Consider the following 17,008-nt stretch of genomic DNA (forward strand, 5'->3'; position numbering starts at 1 on the left):
AATTTTAAACAACCCTATTCTTTTTAGCTTGCCTTTAACCTCATTTCCCACTATTGAGCTTTTGAGGATTCTGTAGTGCAAACTGATTTATAGTATGACTTCCTCCATTTACCACTTAGATTTTATTTCTTGGGTTTGCTAAGTCCTCTACTTCATATTTCTGTTTTTCTGCTTTAAAAATTGTGTCGTTGTGATCTCTCCGTATGGACATTTGCTTTTGGAAAAAAAAAGTCTCTCTGCAAATTAGAAGCAAGCAAATTAGATGTTCAATCTCTCATCTCTGACCAGTTGCTTATTTTGGAATTCAGTTATGCATAGATATTACGGTTACAGCTCAATGAGTTTTGGCAATTATAACTAACCTCAAACAAGGTAAAGAACATTTCTTCACGTCAGAAAGAGTCTTGTTCTCCTTCGCCACCAATTCTCCCCACCACCCCGACCCCCTCGCCACCTCCAGCGGCACCCTTTTTCTGACTTCTATTGTCCATAGACTGGTTTTGTCATTTCTCGGTCATCCTATAAATGGAATCACGCGGTATGCGTTTTTTGTGTGTGTCTGGGCACCCCTCTGCCCTGACACAATGTTTTTGAGATTGATCCACGCTGTCGAGTATAGCAGTAATCATCTCTTTTAATTGCTGAGTAGTATTTCATGGTATAAAAATATATAGTCGTATTATCTATTCTTTTGCGCATGGACATTTGGGCTGTTTCCAGTTCAACTAATGACTTTTTAGCTACCAAACTCCATAGTTGTTTTTTGTTTTTTTTTTTCCTTAAGCAAAGTTATATTTGTAGCAATGGACACTAATTACCACTTACTGTTCCTTGAAACTTTTCTCTTCTTTGGCATTCGAGACTGTGAAATTCTGCCATCTCTATAAACACCACCTTCCTTCTGTCACCGAGCAGTACTTGCCCCTTAACTATTAATATTTTTTGGAATTCAGACTGTAGTTCTTGCCCTTTGTGTTCTGTGCGGTATACCGAAATATCTTATGTCACCTTAAAATAAATTAGACTCTGATGATGCCCAATCCTCTATCTCTAGCCCAGACACCTCACCCGAGGCCCAGAGTTTCATGTCTAGCTATTTATTAGTCTCATCCATTTGTGGGGTCTTACTGGCCCTTCAAACTCAGCTATCGAAACTGAATTCACTATTCTCTCTTCAAATTCTGTTTCTCCTATTTAAATGTCTTGTCATGATCACAAGCATAACCAAGTAGGCCACCCTAACTGAAAAACAGAGTTATCTTAAGCCTCTTCTTCTTCAAGATCTACATTTATTTCAATCACCAAGTCCTGTCAATTATACCTCCATAATATTTTTGAAACCTTGCCTCTTCTTTGGTCCTAATTCAGTCCCTTCTTATCTTTTACCTAAAGCCAGGCAACAGCCTCTTAATTGGTTCCACTGCCAATTCGAAGGCTTCACATTAAAACCAGTCCTGTTTCCCAACTTTCTATCATGCCACTCATTTACTTAAAAATATCTGATGACACCCTTCATTTTCAGCCATCATCCATTTACCCACTGACTACACATTCCCTAGTGTCAAACACAGTAACCAACTCTGGATTAGAAGCAGACCGTTTATTCTAAAGCTGTCTCCAGCGTGTCCATGCCCTCTGCTTCTGTAACTGACAGCCTATCTTTTTGGCTAGTCCCACGTGTGTTTAAATCGCTACCTAAGAGCTGAGCGTGACGTGTGAAGTAAATTATACATATATTCTCATTTGGAAGCTCTGATATCTAATAGCCTCGATAAGCTGATCTTGCTTGTTTGGCATCTCTGCAACAGGTGTGTTTAGGGACAGACTGCCTGTTATCTAGAAAATGTACTTGTCTAACAAACTTGATGGTTTGGAAGCACAAACAAACACTTAATTCCATGCAAAAGTTTTCGATCTGCTACACATACGAAGATATCGAAGAGCTCACCCTGTATATACCACAAGCTTCAGTACACTTTATACCTCCTTACCCACACAAGAGGTTTACTTATTATTTTTTAAAGGTAGAGACTAACTAGATTTGACTACCTAGATTTGGGTCCTTTTATCTCCCCTGAAGTCCGATATTTGCCTACACCTTAACTTAAGAGTCACTCTTCTATTTGGAGCAAAACACACATCTCACAAAAGACTTATTTTCAGAATACATCAAGAACTCAAGCTCCAAATAAGTCAAACAACCCGATTTTAAAAAAGAGTAACTTATTGCACAGTTCTGAAAGTAGAAATACAAATGCAATGCAAATAAACGTATAAAAAAATGCTCAACATCATTAGTCATGGGAGAAATGCAAATTAAAATGACAGACACCATTACACGCACTAGAACCCCTAAACTAAAAATACTGACAACACCCAGTTTTAGCAAGGATGCAGAACCACTGAAACTTCCAAAGAGGTACAGTTTGGCAATTTCTTATCAAATTAAACATATTCTTAGCATCTGACCCAGCAATTCTAGTCTTAGTTATTTATCCGAGATAAAATAAATCATACATCTATACAAAGACTTGCACTTTAATGTTCATAGCAGTGTTATTTATAAAACAGACAAAAAGGGGAAAGATCCCAAATGTCCTTCGACCGATAAATGGATATAAAAATTGTGGTACATCCATATGATGAAATATTCAATAATACAGCACTAACTATTGATGCATTCAACAACATGAATGACTCTCAGAGGCACTGTGAGGTGTGAAAGAAGCCAGCCACAGAGACCATACACGCGCTCCATGATGATGTTTATATAATATTTTAGAAAAGGTAGAATTGTAGTGACAGAAAATAGCATAGTGGTTTACAGTGCTCGCTAAGGCCAGCGAGAGAGGACTTCTCGAGGTAATAGAAATGTTATAAATCATGATCGTTGTGATAGTTACGTAACTATACATTCGATAAAACTTGTCAAGTCATATACTCTAAGTTCGTGATTTTTATGTGCATGTAAATTACACTCTGGCAAAGCCGAATAAATAATAATACAAGTGAGTGACATCAGTGGAATGATAAGATCTCCAAAACAGCTCTCGCATAAATGCAACAAGAATATATATCTGTTAAGATGGGAAAAAAAGGACAAAGAGAGAAAACACTCCTTGTGGGGGTCTGAAGCTCGGCAGACTTTCCCAGCATGGTGCAGCCTCAGACTGTAATTTATCTTGCACAAGGTAATATTAACAATGGCAGACTCTGCAAGAATATGAAATGGATGAAACACATGTCCCAGAGAGATGCAAATGCCTCTTTAATGACCGGCCGCCTCAGGTGAAAGAACACGTCACATAACAGAAGCATTCAGAGCATTTTATCAAAACCACTGTGAAATTCTGCTGTGAATGAAGCCAGTCTGCACTTAGGACAAACAGTTGGCGTTGGTATATATAATGTAATGATAAGTAATGTAAAACCCGTCAGATAACCCGAGTTGGTCTAACACTGGTTGCCTGGAAAACTCTTCTTGTGCGAATAACAATTTTGATTATAAATTTATTTTATATGTTGCATGAACAGTGTGTCCTCCACTGTGTCAGAGTCTCTTTCGAAGACGGGAACCATAATTTACTCCTCTAATCCACATAAGACCTAGCAGGAAATTTTATACGTGACAGTCTCAGTGAGTTCTTCTTTCTTAACTGAACATACTTTGTCTGTATTTGTCTACATGATCCAATCACTGGTTGACTTTAAGTAGTCACAATAGACCTTGTATAGTCAGAATAACAGAATTATTCTCTCCACCGAGCATGACAGGCTGAGAGCAGCATCTCATTTGCATCCCTAATGCCCAGCACAGGCGCTGGCTCAGAGCAAATCCACTCAGTCAGTGTTTGCTAAGGAAATATCAGAGCTTGGCAGACTCCAGGGACTATTTGGTCTGACCATTTTATTTTCAGATGGGGAGAATATGGCTCCTGGAGGAATGCTTGCTCAAGAGAAGCGGGCATTAGTTAGCAGAGCTGGGCGTTCTTCCTGACGGTAATTTTCTCTGCTCCCGCCTACCCAAGAAGAATTTTTTTTTGGGGGGGCTGTGTGGAAGATGAGAACATACATCATGGACCAAGCACGGGCTAGTCAATCAATGGTAATTTCCTCCCCCTCCCTTTTTTTTTTTCCATGGCAAGAGAAAATTCATGGCACGTGATGAAGACTGTACGCTCTGTGCTTTGCGCAAACTGGATCTACGCGTTGACATAAGCAGAGTAGCTTGATCCTTTCAGAAGAAATGTCCACAATGATACTGCTGCCTGTTAATTTCTACTCTTATCTTCAGACGCTTAAGAACGGCTAATACGTTAGCAAAGGGGAAATAGCCAGAGGCTCATTTGAAGAGCGAAAGTTGTGGTTCCAATGGGAAAGTCAATGAGGAGAGATGAAACCGTGATGCGTTCATCCAACCGGCTCCCCGTGTTCCAGGAACCAGGCGAGGTGTCAGGGAACGAGACGTGATCCCTGCCCTGTGGCTCTCATAGTCCTGTGTGGGACCTAAATGAGCACGTGAGAACGAAACCTCCCAGGGGAGGTAAGACTCGAGCAAAGGCCATGAAGCACTAGGAGAAATTTGCCGCCCAGGCTAGAAAAGTCATCGGCAAAGCGGACGGGCGTTCAACAGCATGCTTTAGCCTGGGACCTGCAAAGCCGTGAGTGGGAATGTGTGGGGAGACAGACGGGAGGGAGCCAGGCATGAAGGACCCAAATGAAGATGTTGGGCGCAGTCTCCGGGCAGTGGGGGAGTCATCGAAGGCTATCAGACAGGAAGGTGACGTGATCACATGGCAAATCACGAACCGACCTGGTGGCAGCACAGAGACCGCACTGTTAGGAGGCGTTTACACTGATTGAGGTGAGAGATGGCAAAGAGATGAAGAAAGGGAGGGAGAACAGATGGAGACTTGGTCCTTAACCGATGCGCAAGCCACCACGGGGGAGAGACAGAAGATGACTCCCAGGTTTCAGGCTTTCATGAATGTGCCTTTCAACAAAGGAAACAGTGCACTAGGGAAGCTGGGACGGAGACTGGATATGGGAAAGATAATGAGCTCATGTTTGGATGTGTGATACTTCAGGGGCCCTTGTGCCATCTAGACACACCGAGGAGTGTTCGGAATGTAGATGGCATGAGTAGAAGATACATAATAATGAAACCAATCACCCAAGGAGAAGAATCCAGAACCCAGGAAACACGAGTGTTTCAGGCATGGGCCAAGGAGGCGGAGCCAGGCTCGGGCAGGTGTAGTCAGAGATGCAGTGATAGATAGGACAGACAAGGGTCTCCAGGTCTGGACGGTTCTTACTAAATGCTATTCTTGCCAGATGTTAAAACGTAGCACAGTATTTTGCAGATGCAGCTGCAAACAGATGAGCTCGACTAGAATTTTAGCCAACTGCAAAGAAGAAATCTATGTGAACTGACTAAACAGTGCATATAAGTGATGGTTAAGGCTCTCTTTGGGGAGACAGAGCCTTATTGCAAGTAAAAACATCTACCTAATGACAACTGCATCTCATTCTTGAATAGAGCACCCCAAGTGGTGAACCCCTCAAGTTCGGTAACAGTAGGAGGTCAACAGGACCTGGAGGTGGCATCCTAGAAGCCACAGAGCAGGCACGACGAATGGGTGGGGGAAGTTGGTTAGTTGCATCAAATATTTAAAAAAGAATAAGTGATTGAAAACCGAAACCTTTGGACTTGGCAGAAGCCCAAGAGAGGAGGGCTGAGAAGCAGGTGGACCCTGAGAAATTGAGGACACACTGTGAGCACAGAGTATTTCTTTAAGGCATCAAGCCAGGAAGGAGAAAAGTTTAGGATATTTTGAGGAGAAAATGAATAATTTGCTATCATAATATTTTCTAACACATAGAAGCAATGAAATACTTTGTGAACTGACAGGTTATTTTCTTCCAGGTTCCAGTTCAATCGATCAAACATTGCAGAATTCCTGCTCAGCACAGGCCACGAAGCGCCCAGCATCTGTGCCAAACCAACGCAGTTCCCACCAGCGAGCACTTCGAAATTGGTAATGTCCTTGCATGCCCAGCAGGGCGCTCCGAGTGAGGCAGTGCTCCTGGAGGACACACGAGGACACAGGAAGGAGGGAGGGGGGACAACGAGAATGACCTGTCTGAGACGGGTCTCCCACTCACCCTGTCACAGAGGCCAAGGTGACGCCGAAGGGCCCCGTGGATGTATAGGACAGCAATGGAATGACTTCCTCCCTCATATTTTAGATTCGCATTTTACTTTGAAACCGGAAGACTTTAGATTGCTCCTGAGGTCTCCCATGCTGACTTGATGGCCAGTTTCCCGTGACGTTTCTAACATTCCTGCCAAAGGCACAGGAAGAACGACAGGCAGGGGTACAAGTTCATTTCTAACTTCCGATTCTGCGTAAAGCCACGGGCTTCGCTTCTCACCCTCCACTCCCGGCCAAGGACCCTCTCCGTTTGGAGGCGCTCTCGGTGCGGCCCTCAAGGACAAAACTGAAAACAGCCTAAAACTGGGATCCCAATGGGGCACGTCAGGGGGCACAGGGCCCGCCAAAGGTGTCCCCGGGCCCCGGAGTTTACAAGGACCCTGCAGAGCAGGGCACACGGCCAGGCCATGGAGACAGCTCCGGTCTGCACTCAGTGAGGGTGGGGCCACCCAACAGGTGGGCTTTATGGCGTCTCAGGGGGAAAAATGCAATCGGAAGCCCACAAGTGGCTGTCCCTGTGCCACCACAGAGCCAGTGAAGGCCACGCCTCTGCTCTGCTGAGCGGTTCACTCTGGCTATCCTCCTCCCACAGGGTCCTGCTGCAGCAGAAACGCTGACCTCCCTCCAGCCCATAAACCCGCAAATACCTGTCCCTGGATATTAGCTGAGGTGAGAGAGAAAGGTGATTATGCAAAGACGATGACGTATGTGTGTGTTGCTGGCAGGGAAGAGGACGTATGTGTGGAACTGTGCGATTCATATAAGAAAATAATTTTTTCTTTGAGATATAATTGACATATAACATTGCATAAGTTCAAGGTGCACAACAGAATGATTCGACTTATGTATATGTCAGAGAAATGATCACCACAATAGGTTTAGTGAATATCCCTTGCCATATACAGTTACAAATATTTTCTCTTATGATGAGAACCTTTAAGATCTCTTAGCTACTTCAAATATATAGTTAACAATACTGTATTGTTAACTATAGTCACCATGCTATGAATTACATCCCCAGAAAATAATTTATATTATATTAAATGATATGCTCTAATGGTCAAGGTTTCAAGGAGAAGTGTAAGCCCCACTGCAAACCATTAAAGGACGATGGTCCCAGTGGTCCAAGAGTTAAGAACTAAAAAAAAAAATCCAGGTTGTCTTGGGCAACTTTAGTTTGTGGAATTTAAGACAAATTTTAAATTCACATATGCCCGTAGCGGAAAAGTCAGATGAGGTGTCTTTAGCTTCTGAACTCTTCACAGCGATTGCATCTAATCCAGATAATTTCTCTAATGAGAACAAGCCCAAGTTGAAACAAGGGTCACAACCAGAGATTCCTGAGAGAGGTTCGAAAACTGAAAACGAAGCCAAAGCAGCCTGGGGCCCCCCGGGCGGCATGGAGCACTCACTCCCGGGCCCTGTGGGGCGGCTCCGGACTCCTCCCACGCCTCCCTCAAGATGTGAGCCCCAGGGGTCAGTCCCGGTCCTCTTCCCTCTGCTCTCTTGGCTATCTCTTCTGTCCCTGGGTGACCTCATTACATCCTCAGGACCTTCATACATGCCTATGCTGCTGACGACACGCCTCTGTCCCCAGCCCCAGACCCGCACATTGGATGTCTCCACTCAGCCCTGGTTCCCGACGCACGTCAGCTCATCACAGCGTCCCCTCTCAGACCCTGGTCAGACTCCACTTGCCTTCCCTCCGTGGCTGTCCCCTCAGAGAAGGGAGTCACAAGGACCCAGCTGCTCAAACGAGGAGGAGGAGCCTGGTCTCCCTTACTTGCGAATGACGACGACAATAACAATAGCACCTGTCATTCGTGGGTTCTTGTGAGTTAAATGAGAACAGTGTAAGAGCTTAGGATAGCATCAAACACACAGTAAACGCTCACTAAATCTTAGCCATGTCATCTATTATTTATCTAGCAACGCAAGGCACTTTTTAAAACATTGCGAATGTTTTTAATAATGCGATACGAGTATCTAAAACATATATATAGACGTGAATAACATTAAAAATATAAACTTCTCCCCTCAATCTACTGTCCTATTTTGCAGTTTCTCAAGTATTCTTCCTGAAAGTTCACGCATATAAAAGACATTCTGAGTAGCTGGTTAGAAAGGCACATTAAGAGATCATTTTAAAATATAAAGATCAATGTTTTTCATACAAATTTATATATATATGAAATTCCCTGTCTTTGATCCTATCATGTCTGTACCTGTCTGTCCCCAAACCTGCCCCTATACTATGCAGGCGACACTGGGGTGAGGTTCATGGTGGGAGGCAGGGGTGGGGGTGAAGATACCTTTTCTGCATATTAATTTAGTTTTTAAAAAAGCTAAAAAGTCATAATAGGCACATTGCAATTTCATGTATTCTGAGTAATTCCTGCTGGCCTTTTAGGGTCATTTTTCCAGGAAGTCCCCTCTGAAACCCTTCCCCCTATTAGCTGTCCTGCAACCGTACCAACAGCAATTATCCCATTTGCCCAAGTAGCTCAGAGTTTACTCATTTCTCAACCCTGGCATCATTGGCATCTGAGGCTCGTGATTCTTTGCCGTGGGAGGAGACTGAGCCGTGTCTCTCTGACTTCTCCCTCTCAGGTGTCAGCAGCGTCACCCCAGTTGTGACAGGCAACAATGTGCTCAGGCATTGAGAGGGGGATAAAATGCCTCGCCCCGCCACCCCCCCCCCCCGGGTTGAGAACCACTGCATCAGCCTGGGATCTCTGGGTGAGGAGGCTGCCTTATTTGTCCCCGTAGCAAAGAGAGGCCCGTGAGAGACAGGCTTGGTGAAGTGAATGAAGGAATGAATGACAAGGTACCGTCGCTGTCCTGACAGTCGATCGGTTCTAATCTCTTCACAAAAGAACAATCTGTGCTTTAAACTCTTATTTCCATTATGTTTTCAATGCAGTTCCATGAGGTACAAGGTGCAAACGCAAGCAGAATTTCTATCCTGGGGACTTATAAGTCGAATTCAGAAAATTGCAAGGCAACATAGACGTCTTTGGAAAAATTACTTGCAGTTTCTCTTGGGAAACTCCGGAAGCAACCTGGCTGGCTTTGAATTCTAGCCTGTCATTTACTCGCCATAAGTGGGCAAATTAGTCACACCCTTGTGCCTCAGTTTCCTCATCCGTAAAATGGAAATGATGTTACACCCTACTTTATAGGGTGTCTATGGAGATTGAGTAAATATTTGTAAAATGCTTAAAGTAATGCTTGGTACATAGTGAACACTTTATTTAAAGATAAAAAAAATCACTGCTCATTGGCATTCGAACTTATTTCTAGACTCAGAATTTTAAAGGTGGACGTGACCACGATTATCACGTAAACCCCTGGATCCTTCTCCCAATGATGTGTCCAGGGTCTCAGTCTGGTTCATTGTCAAATTATTATAGGGCGGAACTCAGTATATTTATTACACTGTATATTTTCTGTGATAAATATTCGAAAAGGGAAAGTATTTAAAGTATATTATCGATATTCATAAAGCCTACCATTATTTAATATTATTTAAACATACTCAAATCAAATATGTGTCTCGGTGTGTAGAGTTAAGTTATATATAATATTTCTGTCAGCACTCTCCTTCCTCCCTCCCCAACCCCACATGAAAGTCATCATCATTAATTATCACTGCCTTTTAAACATAAAAGGCTGTGATAGATGCACTGAATAATCCTAATCAATTCTCTAATTCCACAAAAAATTACTGGTTTAATACATGCTATAATTAACAAGTATTTATTAACAACAGAAGCTATGCAGGTGGTTTACTGGCCTAACATTAAACCAGAAATTCAGAGATCATCTCAAGCACGAGGCCCTATGTTAGTCACCTGAGCAAATACTGAAAATTGAAATGCTAATGGAACATATGACTTTTCCCTAAATGTCTCGTTCGAGAGCTTGGATTTACTGTAAGTTGACTTCAAGGTGACAAACTGCAAGCGATTTTGACACCTTGGCTATTCCCACATTTGGATGTAGCTATGGTTTCAATGAGCTTGTCCAGGTACTCAGTTTTGCAATTAGCTTTTCATTACTCACAGGGGAAAACGTTTTTCAGTTAAGAATTCAATCAAACAACATCATAACATGGGTAAAGGGGATCAAATATATGGGAGCTGAACGAAACTGGACTTTGGGTGGTAAACACACAATAGAATATATAGATGTCAAATTATAATGTACACCTGAAATTTATATAATTGTATTAACCAATGTTATCTCAATAAACTTAATTAAAAAAAAACACGTCATAACAGAATTGTCATTGTGGTTGCTAAAATAACAGAAATTGTGTTGTTCTGTCTGACAGTAACAAATATTTACAGAGCACCTACTATGTGCCGGTGCTGCCTGAGCTGCAGGAGCAATAGTGAAAAGTGGTCACAACCCTGGAAGTTCATACCTTCAGCAAAGACAGCAAACCTGTCTAGTTTCTGAGACCTGAAAAGAAAAGCTACACACTTACACATTCTGGGCCAGGCACATCCTCAGTACAATACATATTTCCAAGCCAATCGAAAGGTGAGCACCGTTTGACAGTTCTCCCAGATAAATTGGGACCTAGGACACTGTCTGTCTACACGGGTGAGAAACTTCCAGGAAACCAAAGGTGAGTAAACTTCTTGTGGGTGACATTTACAGGAGCCTTTCAGCCCTCTTGTCTTCATTTGTCTACCTGGCAGAAGCTACCTGCCCTCTGGCTGTGGCTCCCTATGCGGTCAGCACTTCAAACATGCATGAAAAATGTATAGCTCACAAAGCTTTAAAAATAAAACATGAGACTAACTCTATCACTACATCTGCAGTGCACAAGGTTAGAAAATGAATAAAATCACAACACCTTACTGCTCTCCAGAATCAATCATTACATACCATGTGAGTGGGCGAGTGTCTAATTAAGTGCTCATCAATCTCAAAGTTTTTAAAAAGCTGTCATTCTCCTCCATCTGGAAATCTTCCTTCTGCCCACTTTCCGCTATTTGCAGGGAGGGAAATCTCGTCTCGGTGGCACTCGTGACAAAGGAGAAAAATGCCGCTCAGGTTCTTCTTAGCCCATCTACCTCCGTCTCTGCCTCCTGACTCTCCCCGCTTCCTTTGACCATCCCGCTGTGACTACTCCTTTGGCCTCTGCTTTACCCACCCGCTCCTGGGCCCTGAGAATCGCAGCTCACACACCTCCGGCCAAATGTTTTTCTTCATAATATTTTTGGAGACATAGCTGTCATAAGAATCATTCCAATGATAACAACCTCCTGCCACTCTAACCATTTTTACACAAGCTGGGCCCTTATCGAGAGCACTGTGGTAGCCGACATTGCTGCCTTCCACATGTTTATGCAGTGATGCCTTTGGGGTACATCTGTATGGCTCTTGCTATGGGCTGTATCAGAGCTGGGTCACAGGCTCTACAGGAGAAAGCATCTTAATTGATGCTTCTGACACTAGTATTATCATTCAGAACTTTATATCTCTAAATAATTTCACATCGATTATACTGGATCAGCTCTGTAACAAGTCTGATAGATATATATATATATTTTTTAAAGAGTAGACTTTGATAGAAAAGCCCAGAACTTAGTTACAGCATCTCTGATCACGTGCAGTGAGCAGATAAGTTTACTACCCACGTGTTTGAGATTCAAAGCTTGGCCACATACGTCATCCTATGAATAGATCTACGTAATCAGAAACAACGTTTGCCCTTGCAATCCTGATTTTAAAATATGAAATAGAAAATTTTATTTTGGTTTAGAATCATTCATTTACATTTTAGAAATAAAACCTTAGGAATCTATGACTAAGCTACTAGTACAAGTAAGTTTAGAAAGACTGCAAGATACAAGGGCAATATACAAAAAATTTTATATACTAGCAATGAATGACTAGAAATTGAAATGATAAAAAACAACACTATTTATAATACAAAACATGAAATTTTTGTAGTATCCATACGCTAAAAACTACAAGTTAGGGTTGGGAAAAAAAAAAATCAAAGGAGACCTAAATAGACATTTACTGTGTTTATAAGTTAGAAGACTTGATATTGTTAAGATACCAATTGATTTGGATTCAACACAATCCAAATCAATAATCCAGTAGGGTTTTTAAAATAGATATTGACAAGCTGTTTCCAAAATTTATATGAAAGGCAGAGGAACTAGAACAGCTAAAACAATTCTGGCAAAGAAAAGCAAAGTTGGAAGACTCACACTATTAGATTCTAAGACATGTAAAAAGCTAAGTAATCAAGTGTCATATTGATGAAAGGACAGAGACCTAGAAAAATGAGATGAAATAGAGTCTAGAAATAGACTCATACATACATATGGTCAATTGATTTATAATATGGTATAAAGACAATTCAATAAAGAAAGTATAATTTTTTTCAACATGGTGGGACATTGAAAAATCAACCAATGGGACATTCGTTGATATGCAAAAAATGAATCTTAACCCATATTCCATATCTTAAAATAAATTAGCCATGGACATATGAAATAGTTGACTTAAATATAAAATATAAAACTGAAATTTCTGAGAAAAAAACAAAGGTGAAAACAGTTGCGACTTTATCTTAGGCAAAGATTTCTTAGATATGACATTAAAATATGAAAAAAATTGATAAATTGAACTTAACTAAAATTAAAAACTTCTATGAAAGATATCGTTAAGCAGTTGAAAAGACTGGCAGAAAATTTTTACAGAACACACATCTAGAACATATAAAGAACTCTCAAAACTCAAACCACCAAATTTTAAAGATGAGAAAAAGACTTGACAGACACTTTACCCAAGAAGATACGTGGATGGCAAACAAGCTCATGGAAGGATGTTCAACGTCATCATTCATTAAGGAAATGCAAAGCAAGATCACAGTAACACTAGACGCCTACTAGAATGGCTAGAAACCAAACAAAACCCAAACTGACAATACTAAGTGCTGACAAAGATGCGAAGCAATTGAAACTCTCATACATTGTCGGTGGAAATGCAAAACAGTACGGTTACTTTGGAAAAGTTTGTGATTTTTTTTATAAATGCAAGATGTACATATCGTATAGACCTCACAATCCCAATCCTAGGATTTTACCCAAAGAATTTACGCTTGCATAAAAATTTGTATATGAACGTTTATAGTAGTCTTAAAACCACCCAAACTGGCTGCAACTCAAATGTCCTTCAACTGGTGAATGGAGAGACAAACTGTAGTATATACATACCACACGATACTACTCCACAACGATATCGATCGTTACACACAAGAGCGTGAATGAATCTTATGTGCATTATACCAAGTGAAAGAAGCCAGACTCAAAAGGCTAAGCTGATTTAAAGAAAACATAAATTTTCAAAATTCAATGAGGAAAAGGGTCATATAATGCAATTAAAATATATAAATTGTCTACTGAAAAAAAATCAACTAGTAAAAATACTCTCAGTTAAAACTAAGACAGAAAACTCAGGATACGGAGCTGCTTGAATAGCTCTGAGTTGGACAAATGCTGACCAAGAGGGTGCTGCTCCTGCCCGGGTGAACCTCACACGTCATAAAGGAAAACCACGGCTTTTCTAACTCCTTACCTTTAAAGAATCACAACCAAACCATGCATTCCTCTCATAAATGCTCACAAGTGGCATTTCGTGCTTGTTTGTTTTCTAGTCCAAATAGTCTGTTCCTTTCGTTTGTGATTTGAAGAGTTCTTGGCTCTTCCAACCACGTAAGCAAACCACAGCACCGTTGGCCTTGAAAATTCAGAGATCATTTCTTAATGCTGACCTATTTTCATATAGGAACCATGGAGTGACCAGCTTATGAATGCAAAAATATACATGTTGAAGAGTCCTCGAACCTCAGACTATTTACACGCTACCCTAACATACATTCATCTCTCCTATCTGGACAAAGTTTTGCTCATCATTCCTTTTCTATTAAACTCTCATCTTTTCTATGTCGAATGCAGAATGTAATAGAGAGAACATTGGACTGCAAGTTCCAAGTACTGCATATTAAAGTCAGTTCAGCCCTAACTAGCTGTGTGGCCTTGGAGAAATGACTCACCTCCCATAAATAATATTGTCTCCAGCCCTGACCTCTCACCAGGGCTTCTGACAGGAAACTTCAAATTCCTACAGACGCATACAACCTCCCAGGCAGCATTTACTCATTCAGGGATATTGATCATAATGGCGTTTTTAAAATTATTACTCAAATTATAATAGTTACTTATTTGTTCATGGTTTCATGCTTTCTATCTTCAACTAGATTTTTCCAACCAGCGCATAAATTCTTTGCGGGGAGGGGATTACTCATATATCCACCTTGGTCTTCTGATAGTATCCACCACATAGTGAAGGCTTAAATATTCCAATATAATTACTTGAGCTTACATATTCCAGTTTTCCGATATAATCCCTTGACTTTGCAAAAAATGCAGCCAAGTCTGACATGCCTGTGGAGATTTTCAGAGCCTTCCCTGACCACTTGTCCTGCCTACTCCTAGTAACCTACCCACAGCCCTGGTCACTGTCTCTATCCTCACCCTGTTTTCATAGCATTAAACACTCTCTGAGATAACTTCTCCTTTTCTCGCTCTTTTTCTCTCACTCTCTTTTTCTCTCTCAATCTATTTTCTGAAGCCTCAGACTAAGATTTAAGCTCCATGAAACGAGGGACCAATCATGCTCATTGTAGTATACTAGATCCTGGACCCATGCCTGGCACATAGTAGACACTCAATAAATATTTACTGAATTGTTAAACTCACCCCTCAATATCATGATGCCTATTAGAGAGTGAACAATTGAAAAAAAACAAAACAAAACAAAAAAACAGAAAAGCTTCATATAATTTACCTGTAAAGAGGTTCTACAAGGTCCCTTTCGAGAAAATCATGATCGTTCTTGACTGCCAAAATGTTGATGGGAAATTGTGAATCTGAAAGAGAGATGAACAGAGACAAGGGATTTGTGTGCCTTGTTTTATCTGAATGGACACCCACGTCTTTAGGCCACTGCGTTTCTGTACACGTGACTGATCTCAACAGCAGTTACTCCCCACTGATAGGGAGTGTGTTGTAACGGTTAAGACGGCAGGCAGTCTTCTTTTTATCACAATAAGTTCTTTTAAGACAGAAAAGAAATGTGAACTATGAGGATAACCAAGTGCTCAATCCTGGATAAGGTTGAGTACTAAGTGCCTGCATTGTCATAGCCCATCATTATCGAGGCATTTGCCTGTATGGACTGGAGCTTTCACAGCCTTCCCAAGGCATAGGTCTCTGATTCTCTCCTGACCAGTTCATGAAATATTCAGTTTGGCGGAGTATTTTTTTCCTTCAGAGAGGAAATTTCTAAAAATACTCAAAGCTCAATGGCCTCAAATGTTTTTTCCTTTTGTAGCAAAATCCTGAATCACCTTAGAGTATAAGCAAAATACTCGACTAGCTGATTCTATCCAAAGAGAAGAAAAAATTTCACTGTCATGACTTTTTTCCACAGTGGGTGATAATTATAATTATCACCGTATAGTGTTGTGAATATTAAATGAACAGTTACATGAAGTGGTTTGAGCAGTACCCGGCACATTGTCAGCTCTATGCAATATTTGCTCTTATCCTCATTACATTTATTCAATGAATATGGCTTAAACACAATCTGACAGGCACCTTTTTTTAATGAGGTTGTCTTTACTTTGTATCCATTTATGGACACTTCACATTTAAATCGCCTAGTATTTTGAGTTTATAAAGAGAGTGCACATTATAGTAGATAATATACTGCATTAAGGCTCAGGAGATTGTGATTTTAATTTCGTGTCTTCTAACTTTTAACCTCGGACAAGTCACTTAACTCTTTTGGGCCTCTCTTTCAGTAAATTGGTGGTGGGGGGGGAGGGTAGTGGGGGAGGGTTGCTTAGAGCAAAACTCTAAGAATCCCTCCTTTTCTAAAATGAAAACTTCTATCAGAGTTTCTAGACCTTTGAAGCCCATTCAGAAATAAGCTTTTCTTTATCTTCACAGAATTTCAGTGAGAGAAGTAGAATAAGTGTTTTGTTTCATTTTATTTTGTTTTAAACTATAAAACAGAGCCTCTGAGTGAATGAGATTAACCAGTGAATATGAGTTAATTTTGCTGATTCTGTCCACCCTACATAAATGTTATTGCCATCTGCTTATTGTTGGGATTCTGACTAATTTGCTATACGTACATACTATCCGAGAAGATGTTAGGAGCCTTGGTTATAACTTAAGGTATAAGTAAGATGTAGGTGAGTTAAGTTTATGACCCGTCGATAAAAGAAACCACGATACTGGCAAGAAAAGCACCTTATTTGCATCCCCCCAAATAACATCTGATCCGTATTATATCTCAAAATTTTCATAGGAACAGAACTGAAGAAAGATCTCAAGATAATTAGCTTTCTGATTTTCGGGAAATCTATCAACAACGAATTTATCGTACTTTCAAGAAAACTGAGAGTCGTGAAGAATAAAACAAGGAAAAAAGTTAAAGAAGGAAGTGCGGAGAAGCTGCCGATGGCAGAAGACTGAAGGAAATGATGGAGTAGGGACCGGCGGCAAAGACACGAGAAGCAGAAAGCGAGGCCCGGAAAGCGAAGCAAGCTTGGGAAGCAACGCGCATTCCCAGACTGGCATCAGCATGAGCCCTGGTCGATGCAAAGCCGAGGGAAAGAGACAGCGGGGAAAAAAACGTGGAGAAAAGTCTTGGAAGTCAAAACACACCACAGGATAAATACAGTTCTCAAC

General features: G+C 41.0%; 1 protein-coding gene across 1 annotated transcript in view; it reads right to left on the reverse strand.

Annotated features, from left to right (window-relative positions):
- STARD13 (StAR related lipid transfer domain containing 13) overlaps positions 1-17,008 on the reverse strand; it is a 216,208-nt gene that overhangs the window by 41,788 nt on the left and 157,412 nt on the right. The window contains exon 3 of the mRNA XM_023531606.1: positions 15,096-15,177. Within this exon, the coding sequence (XP_023387374.1) occupies positions 15,096-15,177 (82 nt within the window). The remainder of the gene's footprint in view (positions 1-15,095; positions 15,178-17,008) is intronic.

Source organism: Pteropus vampyrus, unplaced genomic scaffold (assembly GCF_000151845.1).
Source record: "Pteropus vampyrus isolate Shadow unplaced genomic scaffold, Pvam_2.0 Scaffold71, whole genome shotgun sequence".
Classification (NCBI taxonomy): Eukaryota; Metazoa; Chordata; class Mammalia; order Chiroptera; family Pteropodidae; genus Pteropus; species Pteropus vampyrus.